This window comes from Dipodomys merriami, unplaced genomic scaffold (assembly GCF_024711535.1).
Source record: "Dipodomys merriami isolate MVZ:Mamm:240054 unplaced genomic scaffold, mDipMer1.0.p SCAF_26, whole genome shotgun sequence".
In the NCBI taxonomy this organism is placed as follows: Eukaryota; Metazoa; Chordata; class Mammalia; order Rodentia; family Heteromyidae; genus Dipodomys; species Dipodomys merriami.
The window spans coordinates 15,120,001-15,140,788 of record NW_027204048.1 but is presented as its reverse complement, the minus strand read 5'-3'; the positions used below and the strand labels follow the sequence as shown (position 1 = coordinate 15,140,788).

The 20,788-nt window shown below is 41.0% G+C and overlaps 1 protein-coding gene across 3 annotated transcripts in view; it reads right to left on the bottom strand.

The window, feature by feature from the left end:
- Positions 1–18,315, bottom strand: part of Gda (guanine deaminase) — an 81,057-nt gene extending 62,742 nt beyond the window's left edge. Inside the window, exon 1 of one of the 3 annotated variants that reach the window (XM_070035746.1) lies at positions 18,042–18,315. In XM_070035746.1, the coding sequence (XP_069891847.1) occupies positions 18,042–18,164 (123 nt within the window). In that variant the 5' untranslated portion in view covers positions 18,165–18,315. Of the gene's footprint in view, positions 1–15,174; positions 15,301–18,041 lie in introns of those variants that run through there. The other 2 variants (XM_070035747.1, XM_070035749.1) reach the window with 2 other exon arrangements.
- Between the last annotated feature and the right edge of the window lie 2,473 nt (positions 18,316–20,788).

Below are 20,788 nucleotides of genomic sequence, written 5' to 3'. Positions count from 1 at the left end.
CAGAGTTCTAATTAGAATGCATGCTTCCAGGGCTCTTAATTATTCTAGGTACAGCACCCAGTGGCCAAATATGTTGTTATCAAGCATCTTTACTTAAAAACCCAGAGTTCTTACTTAAACAATAGATTATTGAGGATGTTTTTAGCTACTTTACATTTAGGCTGGCTCCTAAAGTGAACTTTTCAACCTTATTAATCTGTGGTGAAAAACATAAATGCATGTATTGTTTATTCAACAAATATTTATTCAAATCCTTCCAACTGCGAGTACTGTGGATACAAAGTGAAAAAATCAAGGATTTAGGCTAAGGGGGAGATTGATAGTATAAATTAAGAGCCCTAAAAAGTACTGAGCAGAAAGTGGGGCACAAAGAAGCCAGGGGTCAGCCAATTCTGTGAATAAAAGGGTAGGAGAGGTATCAGTAGTGACTTCATTGAGCAAATGACACTTAAATTGAGATGTGAAAGGTGCATTCATTCTGGGCATGAGGGTTTCAGCTTGTAACCCCAGCACTTAAGTGATGGAGATAGAAGGATTCTGAGTTTGAGGACAGCTGTGCTTCATACAGAGACCTTGTTGTAAAAAGACAGACCAGGAGGAGGAGGAAGAGAGGGAAGGAGGGAAGGGGGGAAGGAGGGGGAGAGGGAGAGGAAAAAAAGAGGGAGGATGGGAGGGAGGAAGGAAGGAAGAAAGGAAGGAAGGAAGGAAGCAAGGAAGGAAGGAAGGAAGGAAGGAAGGAAAGAAGGAAGGAAGGAAGGAAAGAAGGAAAGAAGGAAGGAAGGAAGGAGCAGATGGAAGGTAAAGAAATAAATTGGGGGGGGGGCTGGGAAGGTGGCTCAGTGGTAGAGCGCTTGCCTTGCATGCCTGAGACCCTGGGTTCGATTCCTCAGCACCACATAAGCAAAAAAGAAAAAAGCCGGAAGTGGTGTCAAGTGGTAGAGCGCTAGCCTTGAGCTGAAGAGCTGAGGGGCAGTGCCCAGGCCCAGAGTTCAGGCCCCATGACCAGACCCCCCCCCAAAAAAGAAATAAATTGGGTTACAAAATGTGCATTCAAATGTTCTTAATAGCCCTGTTGACAATAGCCAAAGGATGGAGACAACGTTGATAAACAAAATACAATACATGAGCAATGAAATTATATCAAGTCACAACAAGGAATGAATTTCAATACATACCATGTCATGGTGAACATTAAACAGATGATAGGTGAAAAAAAGCCAGACACTTATAAATGTGAAGATTTTTATTTGAAAAATCCAGAATTGTCAACAGGCAAATCTACGAAGAGAGAAGGCAGATTAGCGAATTCCGGTGGGGTTAGGGGATACAGAGAATGAATGCCTCCAGGGTCATGAACATATTATGGAACAGTATAGTGGTAATGATCATCATAAAGCATTATGAATACAGTAAAAGTCACTGAATTATGTGCTTTAAAGTGGTGAATTTTGTGTTTCCTCTATTTTCCCACAATTAAGCAGTAAAGCTTTTTAAATAAACTGGTTTTAAATGATAAAATTGAACAGAAATAAACAAACAATACATACCCAAAGTTAAAATTACTCTCCATGCCATAATTTCTCCACTAATACTTCACAAAAGAATTATGAAGATATTGCCTTAATAGTTCCAGAATGATATATATTCTATAAACTATGAATCTTATTTATATTATATATTATATGTATATATTATACATACATATTTATAAGAAAGAGAGACTAAAGAGAGAAGAGAATGTGGATGTATATGGGATATTTATTATTTATGTATTTGGGTCAGTCATGGGGCTTGAATGCTGGGCACTTCCCTGAGCTTCTTTGCTCAAGGCTAGCTCTCTACCACTTTGAGCCATAGCTCCACTTCCAGGTTTTCTGGTGGTTAATTGGAGATAAGAGTCTCAAAGTCTTTCCTGACCAGGCTGACGTTGAACCTCTGTCCTCAGATCTCAGCCTCCTGAGTAGCTAGGATTGCAGGTATGAGCCACCAGTGACCCCCCCTCCCAGCATGGATATGCATTTATATAAGAACTATTAAAATTAGGATATATCAATAGCTCTCTTCTATCTCATTCTTCACGTCCAAGGCATTTTCAACAGATTTGATTTTTCTGTTTTCATATATGCAACAAATGTTTTAACCTTTATCCAGCCTCCTTCTATTCTCACCCCAATCCTCAGTGTGGCCTACTGAATTGGCATTTCCCCGTTAAACATTTTTTCAATTTTTTAAGGGTATACAGTTATTGTTTTTTTCTATTTTGGATATTGGGGAACCTTGAGATTATAAAAATTCTTGTCATTATGCATGAGCCTAAAAGGACTCATTATTTATATTTATATTGCTGAGATAGGTTTTTTTATGCTGCCTAAGCTAGCCTTGAACTCTCAGATTCCCTAGTATACTGATTACAGGCATGACTCACCATGCCTGATAAGAACTCAGTTTAAATTAGAATTACTTTGCAATGCCTTTAAACTGATGAATCAGGAGGTTGTCAATAAATTGAGTTTGACACACTTGAGTTTTAGTGTGGGGTTTGCTGAGAAAGATTTATTCTCATCATGACTTTATAACCCAAATAATAGACTGGAAAGAAAAAGATTACTGAGACTAGAACCACAGGTTCTCCAATACTGCTGACCTAAGCAGACCATGACCTATAATGGATGAGAGGTATTTTTAGAGAGGTATTTTTAGACTCAGGTCATAAAGAGATGGGTAATAACTTCATGGAAAGAAAATATCATTTCACAAGCAGACATGTCAACTTCAACAGTCAAAAAGATTTGAAAAAAAAAAGATCTCAATTAAAAGGTACAAAGTAATGTAAATTACTCTTTTTGAAATAATAAGTAAGTGAAGTCAATCAAACAATGCTTCTACTAAGGACAAAAAGCTTTCTGGAAGGTAGGATATAAGGTCAAAGATATATAGGAAACAAACTCTTTAGAGGGTTGCTTAGTTTACATGTACTACTCAGCCTTAGAAACTGTGTCAGAAGACATGAATTTATCTTTAGTCTTGGAAATTAAATCCATACTACCAATTTAAGTACAGGAAGCAATTTCTATATCTACTCTTTGATTATCTCAAAGCAGCAGCTTTAGGATTCCAAACATCTATATTAGGTTTGCTTAAATTACTTTTGAAACAAGATTATATTACATTTAATTTTATACTTTGTAAGATATTTACAGAAAGATTTTAGGATAGCCTTGGCAAAGATTAATTTCTCAGGGTAACTATTCATTTAACATTTACTGTATTATTTTTAAGATCCTGTGTTTGCTGGAAGTTATTGGCTGTTTTCTACTTTTTTGTATGTCATCAGTAGGAACTTATAATCACTTTGAATTAAAATGCATGTAAAAAAGAGACATAAATAGCAAACTCTACAAGAGAAACAGACAATGAAAGAAACATAAAGAGGGAGAGATCATGTTGGTGTGGAGTTGGTACTTGAGTCAATTCATTATTTAATAGTCCAGAGTGCAGCATAGTGGTAGAGCACTTGTCTAGTATGTGTGAAGCTTTGGGTCTGATTTTCATCCAAAATAAAAATACAAAAAGAAAGGAAAAGGAAGGAAATAAATGATGAGGCCTGGAAGAAAGAGAAAAAAAAAAAAGAACAGCTTGAGCACAAGCAAAATGGAAGACAAGGGGCTCAGAGAGCACCTTCTATCTTTAGTCTGGTTTATGCTGCTAATAACACAATTCTATACACTTGTGTACATTATGAAAAGAGGCTCATTGTAGCTCATGATTATAGCCCAAGGTCAAGGACCACATCTGGTAATGGCATGACTGATAATATTGTAAGACAGCCCAGGGCACCACATGGAAAGAGAACATGTGTGTATATGCGTATATCTTCTAGCCTGTCTCTTCTTTATTTAGAGCTACTTCAGTTCAGTGATGGAGTCTTCTCCCTAATTACCTTATTTAACCTGAATCACCTCCCAAGGGACCAATTTCTTAACACCAGGGATATATTAGATATCCACCCTCTTAAAACCTGATAATAGGCATTAAACATCAACATAAGAACCCTTGGAGGGGGCTAGGAAGGTGGCTCAGTGGTAGAGTGCTTGCTTTGCATCCATGAGGCCCTGGGTTCAATTCCCAGCACTACATAAACAGAAAAAGCCGGAAGCGGTGCTGTGGCTCAAGTGGTAGAGTGCTAGCCTTGAGCTGAAGAGCTGAGGGACAGTTCCCAGGCCGAGTTCAGGCCCCATGACTAGAAAAAAAAGAGAGAGAACCCTTGGATGTGGAGACTCACACATTAGGAAATGTGTCTACGTAAATGGTAGAGTTGGAATCTGAATTTACATTAATATGACTCTGGAAGTCATGTTATTAGTCACTAGCAAAATACTCAGATGAAATATATGTGGCATTTTTTAAGAGAACAGAGGAAGATAAATTTTATTCCAATGGGAGGTGATGGCCAGAGAAACTTTGGGAAATGGGGACATCAAAGCTGAGGCTTAAAGGAAGAGCAAGATTTCATTTTGATACATACAGATGGAATGTTAAATGGAATATGAAAAGGAGGATTAGTCCATGCTGAGAAACTGGCACCAAAAACATGGTTTTTTATATGCTTGGAAACTCTGAGGAACTTACATGGATCATCCTTCATTCATTCATTCATAGCAACACTATTCCACTTGCTGATTGAGATGACATGGTAGAAACACTTAGGGAAACATTTGGGTTCAAATAATGTCATGTCTAAAACACCCTTCAAGGTTATTTGGACCATAGAGGTAATGGTAAGCTAGAGATGGCTACAGAAAAGGAGCAAAATGAATTTCTCAAGAATTAGCTCCAAGAGAAGAAGACAGGAGGACAGCAGAGGTACAGCTGGGGACTGAGCTATCTTTAAGACACCAGAGTTTTAACATCCCAGTGAAAAGCCCAGGTTTAGATAGTCGCATCAAGTGAGCCATGATTACACAGAGATTTTTGGCCAGAGAGGAAAAATACAGCTTGTTTAAGAAGATAGATTTGAGCACATCCTCATCCATGGCTGCAGCCAGAGAAAGCTGGGACAAAGGCACCAGAGTCAGAGCATGAGAGGCTTTTCACTCACCTCCAGTGTGAACTGGATGACTAAGAGTGGAAATCACATCCTGCTAGCCACAGGCGGAGACAGTCCAAAACAGCAAGGGAAAGTGTGAATACCCCACAAAAGACATCCTCACTCCTCACAGAATAGCTTCTGGAAGGTAGACCTGAGAAGAATGCCATCTTTGATATTGGCATAGAGCCTGCCAGAACAGCTAGCAGACAACTTGGGCCTGTGAAGCAGTGACTGTGGTGCCATTTTTCAACAGGATAAAAGAATCTGACCACTGACCTCTGCTGAGGGAAATGTAGCCTGCCCAGAAGGAGGAAGCTCCTCCCTGGGAGGGGGGAGCATTCCCCAAGACAAGCACAGCAAGAGGCGGCCCAGCTCCTTTGCAACAAAGACAAGAGGTGCAAGGCTCCATCAAGAGACTGGATAGTGGACATCAGGGAGACACACGGTCACTCAAATTGGAAATTTCTTTTCTTCTATTTTTGAACCTCCATTGCTGTTCTATTTAGTCCTCAATATTCAGCCTCCAGTGATTATTAGGCTTCCTTCTTAATTGTGTGAATACTTAATTCAGGCTATAATTTTGATTACTCACTTGTCTATTTTGTCTATGTTGAGTATTTTTACTTTTAGGATTTTTATTTTATACATATTTTTAATTTAAATTTTTTTTCTGAACTTAGGTCCTAGTTTTCTTCCTTCTGTTCCTTTCCTTTTCTGTATTCCTCTATTTTTATTTATACCTCTCTCTATTTTTCATTATATCTCTTAACGTTTCGTATAATTTTACCCTAACCCATTTTCCTTTATCTCTGGTCCTTCCCTCCATCTTCTTTTATTTAGGTCATTGATCCCTAGTAGTGTCTGTGAACTGGAATGTATTTGTATCCATTTTGACTGTGTCTAAGTGACTTATTGTGCTATCCCTTCAATACAGATTGCTTTATCACTCACAAGAGATTTGTTCACTGGTCACAACTATATATAATGCCCACTTCTGAACCACAACACTCCTCCCTAAACAAAGAAAAGTGGAGCTACATGGGGGATGACCTATCTATGATTTTGAACCTCTAAAGTCTATACAACTACAGGGCTCTGGGTTAGTTCTTGTCTTAAAATTGTGTTCTGCTGTGATATTGGAGTTGCTTTCATTTCCAAATGGGCAGAACAAACCACAGAAACACAAGAAAAATGGTCAGTCAAGGAACCTCAAATCCCACGCAAAAGAAACAGGCGACAGAGCTGTCACTGAAAAACCTAGAGATAGTTTTCAAAATGCTCTTCCAACACTACTGCTAAATATGCCAAATGAAAAGACTGAAAGCCTGCACATGGCTAAACATGAGTGTGATGAAGCTAAGCAAAGATTAATAGAGGAATTCACGGAATCCACAAACAAAAAGCTGAATGAATTCCTACAGAAGGAAAGGTAGTCCAATGAAAATATAGCCACTTAGCTAAAAGATTTGAGAAAGAAAATTGAAAGTCAAATCAAGGAAGTAAAGAAGTCCATAGAAGATCTGAAACAAAGCTTTAACAGAAATTGAAGCCATCAAAAATGACCAATTAGAAGGAAGGGAAATAAAAAAAAAAACAAAGCAGAAAGTCTTGATAGCAGATTGGATGATATAGAAGTTCAAATCTCTAGAACTGAAGGTAGTCCAGACTTCATAGCAAAAGAACAGACAATTATTCAAACAAGCCCAAGAAACATGATATATCTTTACAAAAGTTGCAAGACACAACCAGAAGGCCTTATTTAAGGCTAACAGGTATAGAGGAGGTTCTAGGGAAGGAAGCTAAAGGGACAGGAAACACATTTAACAGAATCCTAGCAGACAACTTCTTGAACATCCAAAATGATAAGTCTGTTCAGAATCAAGAAGCCTTTAAAACCCCAAACAGACCAGGACATCCCACTGACCCATTGTAATCCATTGTAATCCACATAGGATGCATAGAGATCAAGGAAAGGGTCTTTAAAGCTGTCAGGAAGAAAAGATCAATCACCTATAAAGCAAAACCAATCAGAATAACTAGATTTCTCAGCAGACACCATGAAAGCAAGAAGAGCCTGGAGTGAAGTATATCATGCACTAAAGACAAAAAACTATCAACCAAGAATAGTGAACCCAGCTAAACTCCCTTTCATTAGCAGGCCAATAAAAGCTCCCGCAGCAAAGAAAAATCACAACAATATATCTTCATCAAACCAGCATTACAAAAGATACTTAAAGACATCCCACGCATAGAAAACCAACAAGAACACAATATTGGCAGAGGAGCCTAAACAGAGACCCAAATAATTATAGTAAGAATTTATGAGGTGCAGCCCCTAAGAAGATAGATAACATGGCAGGAACTAAAAAAAACACCTCTTAATTCTAACTCTCAATTTAACTCTCGAATTTAATGACATAGATTGACTAATTGGATTAAGAAAAACAAGATCCATCTATTTTCTGTCTTCAAAAGATACAGCTTGCCCACAAAAATAAACATAGTTTGAAAGTGAAAGGCTGGAACAAAAGCTATCAAGCTAGTGGCCCCCATAGGCAGGTCAGAATTGCAATCATAACATCAGATAAAATAGACTTCAAATTAAAATTAGTCAGAAGAGACAAAGCACATTGCATATTAATAAAGGGATCTTTTCTACAGGAGGCTATAACTATTCTAAATATCTCTATGCCAAGTGCTGGAGCACCCAGATTCATCAAACAAACACTACTTAACCCAAAAGTCACACATAGATCCAAACACATTGATTTTTGGTGAGTTTAACACACTGCTGTCATCTCTGGATAGATCAACCTGGCAGAAACAGAACTCAACAACTGCATAGAACAACTAGATTTAACAGACATCTACAGACTATTTCACTCAGCAACATCAGAATATACATTCTTTGTGGCAGCACATGGAACATCCTCCAAAATAGATCATATTTTAGGTCACAGAGCAAATCTGTGCAAATTCAGAAATTTTGAAATTATTCCCTGCATTCTCTCAGACCACGATGGAATAAAATTAGAGCTCAACACCAAAAACCACCATTGAAAATTTTGTAACTTACAACACATTGGTGACTCACCAGTGGGTCACTGAAGAGATCAGGAAGGAGACTCAAAAATGTATATTAACTTGACAGACCTTTAACAAATCTGAACAATAAAAGAAGAGAGCACATCCAAATAAGTAAAACCAGAGATGAGAATGGGAACATCATGACAGAAATAAGTAAGATCAGGAAATTATATAAGTGCATGATTATATATAAAATTTATAATATTATAATTATATATGAAATACATAATCATACATAAATAATATATGAAATATATTATAATAATATTATAACTATATAACTTATATGTAAAATTATACTGTGTAAACCTTTATGCTAATAAATTCAAGAATCTGGAAGACATTGAAGAATTTCTAGCAAATATTGATAAATCCAAGCTAAACCAAGAAATCTAAATCAAATAAATAGACCCATGTCAAATGTTGAAAAAGAAACAGCAATAAAATAAAATAAAACAGCAAAAACAATACATGATAAATCCAGGACCAGACAGATTCACAGCTGAATTCTACAAGGCTTTCAAAGGAAAACTCATTCCAATACTCCTCAAACTCTTCAACAAAATTGAAAGTGAAAGATCACTACCAAACTCATTCTATGAAGCCAACATATCCCTCATCCCCAAACCAGATAAGGACTCATCAGTGAAAGAGAACCATAGGCCCATCTTTTAATAAACTTCTCAATAAAATTCTGGCCAACTGACTTCAACAATTAATACAAAAAAAAATCATACATGATGACCAAACAGGGTTCATTCCAGGGATGCAAAGCTAGTTCATTATATGCAAGTGAATTAATGTAATTCAGCACATCAATAGGAGCAAGGACAAGAATCACATGATCATCTCAATAGATGCAGAAAAAGCATTTGACAAGATCCAACACCTTTTTATGATGAAAGCTCTGGAGAAACTAGGAATCCATGCAACATTCCTCAATATAATAGAGGCTATGTATGACAAATCTACAGCTAGCATTATACTTAATGGCAAAAAGTTAAAAGCCATTTCCTCTAAAATCAGGAACTACACAAGGAAGCACACTCTCTCCACTCTTCTTCAATAGTATTAGCATTCCAAGCCAGAGCAATAAAGCAAGAGACAAACAAAAATAAAGGGGCTCCAAATAGAGAAAGAAGAATAACACTCCCCTCTTTGCAGATGACATGAGTCTGTATTTAAACAACTCTATAAATTCTTCTCCCAAGTTACTTGAGCTGATCTGAAACTTTGGCAAAGTAGCAGGATATAAAATTAACTCATAAAAATCAATAGATTTTCTGTGTGCCAACAATGAGAAGAGTGAAGCTCAAATCAGGAAAGCAACTCCTTTTGTAATAGCCTAAAAAAAAAAACAAAAAAAAAAAAAAAACCTAGGAATTAACTTAACCAAAGATGTGAAGGACCTCTATAACGAGAACTTTAAAAAGCTGAGAAAGGAATTTAAAGCAGATTTAAGGAAGTAGTAAAACCTTCCATGCTCCTGGATTGGGAGGATTAACATTGTGAAAATGGCAATAATGCCAAAAACTACAAATTCAATGCAATACCCATCCATAGCCTCCCTAAAAATTCTTTAAGGTAATAGAAGAAGCAATCCAAAAATTCATATGGAATAACAGAAGACTCTGATTAGCAAAAAGGGTCCATAGCAGGAAGAACAGTGCTGAAGGAATATCAACAACAAAGTTCAAACTCTGTTATAAAGCCGTGGTTATAAAAACTGCTAGGCACTGTCACATGAACAGGCCTGAGGACCAATGGAATAGAACTAAAGATCAAGAAATGAACCTGCAGACCCGCCCCCTAATCTCTGACAAGGGAGCCAAAAGAACAGGATGGAAGAAAGACAGCCTCTTCAACAAATGGTGCTGGCAGAATTGGCTATACGTGTTTAGAAAGTTGAAGTTAGATCCTTATATATCATTCTGCACCCAAATCAACTCCAAATGGATTAAAGACTCAATGTAAAATCAGATATCCTGAAAATATTATAGGAAGGAATAAGAGAAACACTAGGGCTCCTTGGCACAGGTCAAAATGTTCTCAATAAAGACACAGAATCACAACAAATCAAAGAAAGATTGGATAAATGGGATTGCATGGAATTGCAGAGCTTCTGCATGACAAAGGACATAGCTAGCAAGATCAACAGAAAGCCCACAGATTGGGAGAAGATCTTCACAAGCCATACAATAGACAAAGGCCTCATATCTAAAATAAATTATACCTCAAAAAATTAAACCTCCTAAAAACAAATCCTCAAAGAAACAACCATCTCATTAATAGGTGGGCTAAAGACTTAAAGAGAGACTTCTCTGAAGAGGAAATAAGAATGGCCAATAGACACATGAAGAAATGTTCCATATCTCTGGCTATAAAAGAAATGCAAATCAAAACAACTTTTAAATTCCAGCTCACTCTGGTTAGAATGGCCATTATCAAAAAAAATAATAATAACAGATGCTGGTGGGGATGTGACCAAAAGGGAATACTACTAGGCTGTTGGTGGGAATGTCAACTTGTTCAGCCCCTCTGAAAAGCTGTGTAGGGGTTCCTCAAAAGGCTAAACATAGAGCTCCCCTATTACCCAGCAGTTCCACTCCTGGGCATTTACCCAAATGACCACAAACAAGGCCACACCAAATCTATCAGCGCAACCATGTTCATTGCAGTGTTATTTACCATAGCTAAGCTGTGAAATAAACCCAGATGCCCCTCAGTAGATGAATGGATCAATAAAATATGGTATATATACACAATGGGATTCTATGCCTCCATCAGAGAGAATGATATCGCCCCATTCATAAGGAAATTGAAAGACTTGGAAAGAAATCTAGTGAAGTAAGCCAAGCCCAAAGAAACATAGGCTGCTGGTTTCCCTCATTTGTAATAATTAGTTATGTCTGGGATAATCTAGCAAAGAATCACAGTAGCTCAATAGCAATGTACATATGACCTTATAAAATAATGCTAACTGAAATGAACTACAAGATATGGGAATGAGCTTGCTATTTTGTTCTTAGTGTACTGTATGCAGTCATTTCTTGTTCCTTTCATTCTTAATTCCCCGCTTTGGTTTACCCTCTGTTGTCACTGTTCTTCATTTCAGTACCCTCTGTAGGGTATATAAGTTTATCTGATTTGGGGATGGAAAGGGGAATCACAGAAATGGTGAGACAAAGGACAAACAAAGATACAATGCAACTGCAACAGTGATACTCACAAGACACCACATTAGAAGTAAACCTTACAGCTTGGGAGAAAGTCTGTGGGGAGGGATAGCATGAGAAAATGAGTGTTGGGGTAAAAATGTTCAACAAGAATTGTACTCACTTCCTTACTTATGTAACTATAACCCCTCTGTACATCACCTTTACAATAAAAAAAAAAGAAAAAATAATTAGCTCCAAGAAAAATAGTATTCAATCCAGGCACCGGTGGCTCACACCTGCAATCCTTGCTACTCAGGAGGCTGAGATCAGAGGATTGCAGTGTGAAGCCAGCCCAGGCAGGAAAAGTCTGTAAGACTCTTATCTCCAATAAAAACTACTCAGAAAAAGCAAGAAGTGGTGCTGTGGCTCAAGTGGTAGAGTGTTAGCCTTGAGTGAAAAGAAGCTCAGGGACAGAGCCCAGGCCTTGAGCCCCAGGACTGGCAAAAACAAAAAATTAGCATTCAATAATATTGGAATACTGGGAATACTGGGAAAAAGAAGAGAAAATGGGATGTTCCTGTAATATTTTTAGCCAAGAGACAACACAGGGCTGGGCAGGGGTAATGGCAGCATGGACAGTCCAATGGAAACGTGACTGAGCTTCACTACTGATGAGGGTGCCTGAAAAAATGCTGACCATTTTGGCCAACAAGAAAATATGAAGCTGGGCACAGTGACTCCTGTAATCCTAGCAGTGAAGGAGCTAGAGATGAACAGTTTGTGATTCACAGGCAGCCCAAGCAAAGAAGCTCTTGAGATCTCATCTCAACCAATAAAAGCTGGATATGCTCAGCCTATCTGTGTCATGCAAGCGACGGAGAAAAGCGTAAACAGGAGGATCACGGTCCATTCTCACCTGGTATAAATGTGAGACCCTATTTAAAAAAATAATAACAAAAGTAAAAGGGCTAGGAGCATGGCTCAGGTGCCAAGGCCCTAAGATTCATATCCTGTACCGCCAAGAAAAAAAAAAAAAGAAGAGAGAGAGAAGGCTCCAGTCAATCCTTTCAAAAATATTGTAAACAGTAATGGGTTTAACAGGAGTCCTTCTAACTTCCCTCCTTAATTCTTTAATAGCTCTTCCCTTTTTGGGTGGCAATCTACGTGCTAAGGAAAGGAGGCCTTACCTGAAGAGTTGAGATGTTAATTACTAAATGATCTTTTCCAAGCATTTCTATAAATTCGCCCGTCTTTGTCTGGGATGTTCATAGTTATCACTTAACACAGAGAATTTGCAGAAGAGCAATGTAAAGCAGTTGCCCTGAGGAGGTAGAAGCCATTCAAGATGTGTTGTAGAAGACATGCCTTAACCGAAAAACACCCAAAGCCCAGCCTCACAGCAACCGACTTCCCTCCCTGTGAAAGAAGATGGAGTTCTGAGGCCTTTGTCCCTCCAGCCTCTTCAGGGCTACCTTTGAATAAATCTATTCCTTTCTACACTCACTGCCCAACTCCTGGAACTTGAGTGGTGATGGGCAGTGCCAACCTTTGATGCCTGATAGCAATGTGAGTCTTTATAAAGCATTTTACCGTTGATGGCTGATGCATGGAATTCCAGTACTCTGGGCAGGATGTAGAGAAAGGAGATAAGAGAGTTTGAGTATAGTTTAGGCCACAGAGCTGTCTCAAAGTTTAAAAAAAATTAAAAGAAAGAAAAGAGGGAGGGAGGGAAAAAAAGGAAGTGGGTGAGAAGGAAAAAAAAGTGCCCAACTAACAGAGGTTTAGACAATAAGTATCTCATGGAGAACCCAAAGCTAGGCAGTTGTACAGATAGTGACATGGCACAAAGATGTCAGAGACCAAGGTGCTATGTCAGAAATCTCCTCACATATGATGGTAGCAGCTCCATGTATCTTTATTTTTAATCCCAGAAGCTTCTGAGGAGACTTCTGGCATGTCAAAATGTCATCACCTGCCACCCTTAGCCGTGGGAAGACCTATCTGGTCAAGGGCCTAGTACACCAATGATCAACTTGCACTGTGATGTGTCCATATGCCACGCATGTTACAGACTGATCAAATCCAGCATGTGTTAACTTTAAAAAAAAAAACCAGAATGGCTATTTAGAGTGAGTAACATCGTGACATCATGTACAAAGAAATTTCTTTCTACCAAACAGAAATCCGCATGATGATTCTGTGACATCTGGGCATGAAACCTGCTTTTGATGAGAGCTCTGTTCCTATTTCAGCAGCCTCAGAAGGATGGCTTAGCCCAGTTTTCCTCTCCAAGATGAGTAGGCTATCCAGAGTTCTGAACCTGGCAACAGGGATCTTCCTCCTCCCAAGCAGAAAGGAAATTCAGAACCAGTAGGCTTTAAGAGCTCAGGCTAAACAGACAATCTGCAGAGCAAGATCGGCAGTAGTCTCAGGTGAAATCAAGCAATGGCCTCTCATCAGGCTTGGAGGAGATGAACGCTGGGCTCCTTCCCCTTGTCAGGGCTAGTTAGCCTCCTTCTGCAAGTCAATGCAGCTCAGGCTACTTCCTCTGCCTAGAAGAACCTTCTCCACCTCAAATCACAGCTACCTTACAGATGTGACTGCAATTCACCCTTCTGATCACTATTTAGAGGTCACTTCAATTGAAGGACGCCCTTCCTCACCCCCAGACTAGCTCATGTCCTGACAGGTGATAGGAGAGTCCATGATTAGCGACCTTCCTAAGGGGGAGGTTTTATGCTTTATTTGTTGGTTGACTCCAGTGATGAATCTGGTAGGAGACTCAGGAAGTAACCCACTTTTGTTACAGCAAACAACCTTATCAATGTGGCTAACATATAAGCGTTTAAGATAAGGACTCAGGGAAGCAGCTACTACAGTAAAGAGACCATAGCCTTTGGCCCATATTTTGAAAGCCAGCTATACCACCACCCTCTCTAGATGCATGATCTCTCCAATCTCAGCCCATCATCTGTAAGGGGAATAACAATGGCACCGATCAAGATGCATTGTACACATAAACTGCCTTGTTACATGGCAAAAATATTCAATATGTAACCTAAAATTAAGATAAGTTAGGGAAGAGGTGGGTTTAGAGGGGGGTTGGGAGGGGCAGGCGAGAAGGTGGAAATGGGTGACATTGATCAAGATGCACTGTCTTCATAAACTGCTTTGGAGAAGTGCTCCTGAGCTCTCTCTTCCCAGGTGCGTCTTTGAGGGGATGAGTTGATGGACAGCATACACAGCTGAGGTCTAGCATCTGGTTTCCCCACACACACACACACACACACATACCCCAGTTCCTTGTAAGCCATGGCTACCTTTTCTGCACTTGGCCTACAGAGGTACCACCACAGGGAAGCACGCAAAACACTATAGAAAGCCAAAGGTTTAAGGATTTGGTCAAAGTAATAGAAGGAAAGGGACAGAAAAAAAACATGGTGCACACTAAACATCCACCGTCAGGCAGTTTCTTATATTAGCTCCTTCAGTCTCCGATTCAATCTCATTACTCAACAAGTTCAGGGAAGTTAGGTGTCTTGTTCTCTGAATCCAAGTAAATAACTGTAAGTAACTGGTGGAAACTCCTACTTCAACCCAGGTCTTTGATTCTCCATAGGATTAGTTCTAAAAATATCCCTCTTCCTCCTCCTTGTCTCTGGGTAAGACTGTCCCCAGACATCTTGATCTGCCTTCAAAGTCATTCTGACCCTAGTACATGTAGGAAGAAGCAGGTACATTAGTAATATTTCCGTATGCTGCGTCACAAGATTAATTAACTATTTGCAAATGAATTGTCCATGTTGGAGACTTATTTTTAAAAAGCTGCATGCTGCTTACCTGGGAAAACTCCTCTGAATTGAAGAGGCCCAATCTCAGGATTGGAGAAGAATTTTTTCAAGCTCATCTAATTTAGAATGAGCTTTATTTGATCAATCAAGCATAGTTACTCATCACTCTTTTCTGTGCTTTGAAGTGAGGGCTGCAGTCTAGAAGGAAGGAGTACAGAGAAACCCGTACCCCCTTTCTCTGAGATGATGCCCCAGACCTGGGTTCAAAAACAAGAAGTGGTCTGGGTGCATCTTACCCAGCTGGTCTCATCACACAACTCACAGATCAGAGTGACTCCAAATGTAATCCACCCACTCTCTGGCTGGAACACCTGGGATATTTGTTACAATTCATGTTCTGGAGCCACACTAGGCTTGTGGATTCAGAATCTCAGAGAAAGGAACTCAGGAATCAGCATTTTAATATCTACCCTCTCCTTAGGCTTGTGGATTTAGGATCTCAGAGAAAGGAACTCAGGAATCAGCATTTTAATATCTACCTTCTCCTGTTCCCAATACTCATCCCAGGAATGAACTCATTCAAAATTTAAAGATCATGATGATCCCGCATATTCATTTATTTATTTCAAAGGGATATTATTTTCTTCTCTTAGCCTTCAAAAGCTTTAAATAATAGATAGACAATACTAGATAAAGCAACTTATCCAAGCAATTATAAAGGCAAGGAGTTTTCTGTTTCAACATGAAGGATATCAAACCTTGAAATGTCTATCACACACTCTCTTTTAAACACTCGCTATCAATCCACTGACCAGGGAGTTTGAGCTGTAGATCTAAGCCATTCCATTAGCTCACCTTTGCAGTCAATTCCTAGTTTTATCATGGGAAGGAAGAGCACATTCTCTAAATTTAAAGTCTCAGTCAGCTCCCTAGTTAGGAACAGAGTTCCTGACTCAACCATTAATTGTATGTTCAGGACACTTATCTTCTTCATCTGTCCTACTATCAGTAGAGGTAAAATTTTAGATAACTTCTTTTCTCCCTCTTCTCCACAGTTAATGCCAGTCCTCAAACTCACGGTCTTGACCACTATCCTACCGATCAGAATTGAATGGGGACAATCAATGAGAGAGAAAAGAAAGAGAGGAAGAAAGGAAGAGAGGAAGGGGAGGGAGAGAGGGAGTGTGGGAGGAAAGGAAGAAAGGAAGGAAGGAAGGAAGGAAGGAAGGAAGGAAGGAAGGAAGGAAGAAAGGAAAGAAGGAAGGAAGGAAGGAAGAGAGGAAGGAAGGAAGGAAGGAAGAAAGGAAAGAAGAAAGGAAGGAAGGAAGGAAGAGAGGAAGGAAGGAAGGAAGGAAGAAAGGAAAGAAGAAAGGAAGGAAGGAAGGAAGAGAGGAAGGAAGGAAGGAAGGAAGGAAGAGAGGAAGGAAGGAGACAGGGAGGGAGGCAGACAGACAAGAGAAGGGAAGGGAAGGGAAGAAGGAAGAAGGAAGATGGGTTAAGCCCTGAACAGCTCTTGCTAAAACTAACACTTCAATCTCTGATAGAGGATTCAGGGACATAAGTCCCTGAAACTTGACTCATATCTCCATACAATGGTTCACTGTCTAAGGGTTTCCACCTGCATTCATATGAGCTTAAGAGTTTTATCACCTTGGAAACACAACAGCAGGATCTCCAAATATGCAGAGAATTTTTTTTTAAGCACCATAAGAAAACAGGGCTTGTTTACTGCACCCTGCACCCGTACCCCTCCCTCCGAACGTCTGAGTCACGACTCAAAGCTATCACTGATTCGGAGGCCTCTTTGATCAGGAACAGTGTCTTGAACTTGACAAATCACACACTTACGTACTTTGACCAAACCGATGGTTGGAAAACAGTTCAAAAAATTATCCTATTCCCATATTTATTTTTTTCTTGTAAAAACAGAATGGCTTCCCTTATCCAAGTGGCCAAGCAACAATTGCTAATACAGTCACCAACTCTGCGGACGGGGCGGTGAGGATTAGACATTAGGTTACCTGTGCTATTTGTAGACGAAATTCTGATGGAGGAAGAAAAACCGAAGAATGGAAGAAGATAAACTCATAGAAGACATTTTGGACCTTAAAATGGAAGTGCTTGTTTTGTTGCAAGTCGCCGTGTGTGTTTGTGTGTGTGTTTGTGTGTGTGTGTGTGTGTGTGTGTGTGTGTGTGTGTGTGTGAAAGAGAGACAGAGAGACAGAGAGAGAAAGAGAGTGTGTGTGTGAGAGACAGAGGAGAGACAGATAGGAAGACAGACAGACAGAGAGGGAAAGAGAGAGATAGAGAAATAGAGGGGGGAGGGAGAGAGGGAGAGAATTTCTCTAGGACCATCCTTTCTGGTGTTACAAGGAGTCATCCTGTGTCATTAGTGCATTTTGTCTGTGGAATGATCTGCGGAAGAAATCAGTCCTGGGCTTACTCTGTGTACTCAACTTGGTAAATAACCCTGACACTCGACCTCTCTCCTCTGTCCGTTCTTTCACAACAAATCCAGCCTATTTCATGGGGCATCTACCTTGTGCCAGGCACAGAGAGCCGCATGCTGGTGTATTGGAGATGGGGAGCATGGGGAGGGGGGTTCCTCGCCTTCCCCCCTTCCACCGCAGCCCCTAGCTGTTGAAGCCTAAGGGGTGTGGGTACTTCAGGGTCTCCCCCGCCCCGTCCCCCCTGGTTTCCTGGCTTTGGGGTTACTCATGACTCCCGGAGCCCATCAGCCAAGCGTTCCCCAAGTTCAACTCCGGATCCCAATAACGCGCGCACTGGGGAGCGAACCCCGGGACGGGGTAGCGGGGCTTGGCGCTGTTCTTCTCCTGGGGTCCTGACCAGGAGCGAGTGCCAGCCCCCCCCTCCACTTCCTTCCCTCCCCCGGCCCCGAACCCGCAGCCTCCTCACTTTGCCGCCGTCGCTCACGCCCAGCAGGTGATCCCGGAGCACCTCCATGGGGCAGGTCGGGGTGGCGTGGACGAAAGTCCCGCGGAAGATGTGCGCCAGGGGCGCCACGCGGGCGGCACACATGTCAGCGGCGGGGCGAGGCGCGCGGGGTCCGGGACGGAGCGGGGCGCGCGGGGTCCGGGGACCGAGCGGGGCGCGCGGGGCAGCGGCGCGGCGCGGGGACCGACCGGCTGCGCGCAGGGCGGGCGCGGGGCTCGTCCGTCCACTCCCCGCGTGTCCCCACCTGGCGCGCGCCTGCCCCCTGCGGGCCGCGCCCAGGGGCTGGCTCTTTGCCTCCTGGATGCCAATAGGATGTTCCTCCCGCGAGTTGGCTCCCCCGTGGGGTGTGGCTTCTCTCCCCACCCCACCCCCCTGGCGGGAGTGTGGGGATGTGTTAACCCTTTGAGCTCTCAGGACCAACGTCTTGCACCTGGTTTTGGTTTGCACACCGGCGCGTTGGCCTGGCTTCTCTGTCCCCCCCCCCCCGCCCCTGCTGAGCTTCTTCATCTTGGGAGGGCCAGGTTTTGAACTTGCACCCACTGATGGACAGGTGAGGGGTGAGGCCTTCCAGATTCTCTGAGCTGCAGAGTATATGGATATATGGAATAAATGAATACACACACACACACACATACACCGCCTTCCCCCAGTTTTGGGTAGCATGTCTTACCTGACTTATTTGGGGGGGAGCGTGCAGGTACTGGAGCTTGAACTCAGTGCCTGGCCACAATCCCTTAGCATTTAACTTAAGACTTGAGCTCTACCACTTGAGCTACAGCTCTTCTTTCTGCTTTTTGCTGGTTAATTCGAGATAAATGTCTCATGGACATTGCTGCCTGGGCTGGCTTCGAATTGTGATCCTCAAAGCTCAGCGTCCTGAGTAGCTTGGATTACAGGCATGAGCCACCAGTGCCCTACTTTAAAAAAAAAAAAATATATATATATATATATATATAATTGTAAAGATACTGTACAGAGAGGTTACAGTTACTTGAGTAAGGTAATGAGTCCATTTCCTATGGAGCAGCGTTGTTACCCCTCCTTTGTTTTACCCCTACCATACCTTTCCTTCCCACCTCCCCAACCCCTTCCTCTCCCTGCCCCCCCAAGTTGTAAAGTTCGTTTTCAACATAGTGTCTTGTACACCTTGTTGTTACAATGGGTCAACCTATATCCTTATTTCAGACTTTTTTATTTCCCTTCCCCTCCCCAAATTAGAAAAATGTATATACAAGATGCAGGGCACTGTAATCAAATACAGTGAAAACAGGGGTTATAACATAGGGGAAGAACATACAAAAGAAACCAAAACAAAATCACATAGAACATTATAAGAACATTAAAAACAACAGCAAGAAAGATAAAAACCTCTTGTGTCCCTATCTTGGGGTTCATTTTGTGTAACATCATCTTATATGATGCTATGTACATAGCTTTTGACCTTTTCTGCTTGTCCTAGATATGCACTAGTTATTGCAGATAAGGGAACCATGGGACCTATGTTACTTTGGGCCTGGCTTACTTGACCTTATTGACCCTACATCCAGTGATAAGTCTGGATGTCAGCATTTTGGTCCTTCTAACCATCCATAGACAGTTCCCAGAGCAACTGTTTCTCCATGTCCAAAGTAAATGACTGATTTCACCTCCACTTCTAGCAAGGGAGAAAATGAAGTTCTCAAACAATGCAGTAGAAAAGGCAGTGCACCCAAGCAGCAGAATTAGGAATCAAAACCAACCAAAGGGTTCTGATTAGGGCAAACTTACCCCGGAGAGCAGCATCCCAAAGCCTGCACGTCACATCCCCTCTACAGTGGCCTGCTTAGCACCAGAAAGACCAAGGAACCAGGCGCAGGGTCTTTGAACATAGCATTTGTTCAGCATCTGAAGCTTCTCATGAATCTTGATGTGGCCACGCTTCTCAACACTGCTTTGCCTCTGGTGGTAGTTGTTTGGAGCCGCCTATCCTGACCAGCCAGATAGAAGCAACCCCTTCTTCCCACCAAGTTCCTATCCCATGAATCCATCTTCTCTCTGCCACCACCTTGATCACATCCATTCTTCTTCATCTCTTCTCAGGAATTCCTGTTTCTGCCATGTGCACATGTCCACAGTAGCAGTACCACAAGAGCAGGAGATTTTCTTATGCCTGGAACAGTGTCTGGTTTTTTTCCCACACATTCTTATTGAGTTAAAGAATGAATGAATTTTCTGTGAGCAGGCAGTAACCCACTATGAATGTTTACTGTGACTCTTATGTGAAGGATGAGGAGTCATTATAAGGTCTGAGCAGGATTTTATCTGAATTGTGGCATTATGTTAAAGGAATTGGCCATTCCTTTCTCAGTTCCTTTATCTCCTCCATACCAAGGCCAAGGGCTAACAAACTTAAATTGCAGGAGACTTACTGTTCTAACATCTCAGATCTCAAGATCTAGAAAACCCTTTGGTCCCAGGAACATGGTTATTGTGTGGTCAACCTACCAGGAGTTTAAAATTTTAGATAGATAGATAGATAGATAGATAGATAGATAGATAGATAGATAGATAGATAGATAGATAGATAGATAGATAGATAGATGCATAGATAGATAGATAGACAGACAGACAGACAGACAGATAGACAGACAGACAGACAGACAGACAGACAGACAGACAGATAGATAGATAGATAGATAGATAGATAGATAGATAGATAGATAGATGCA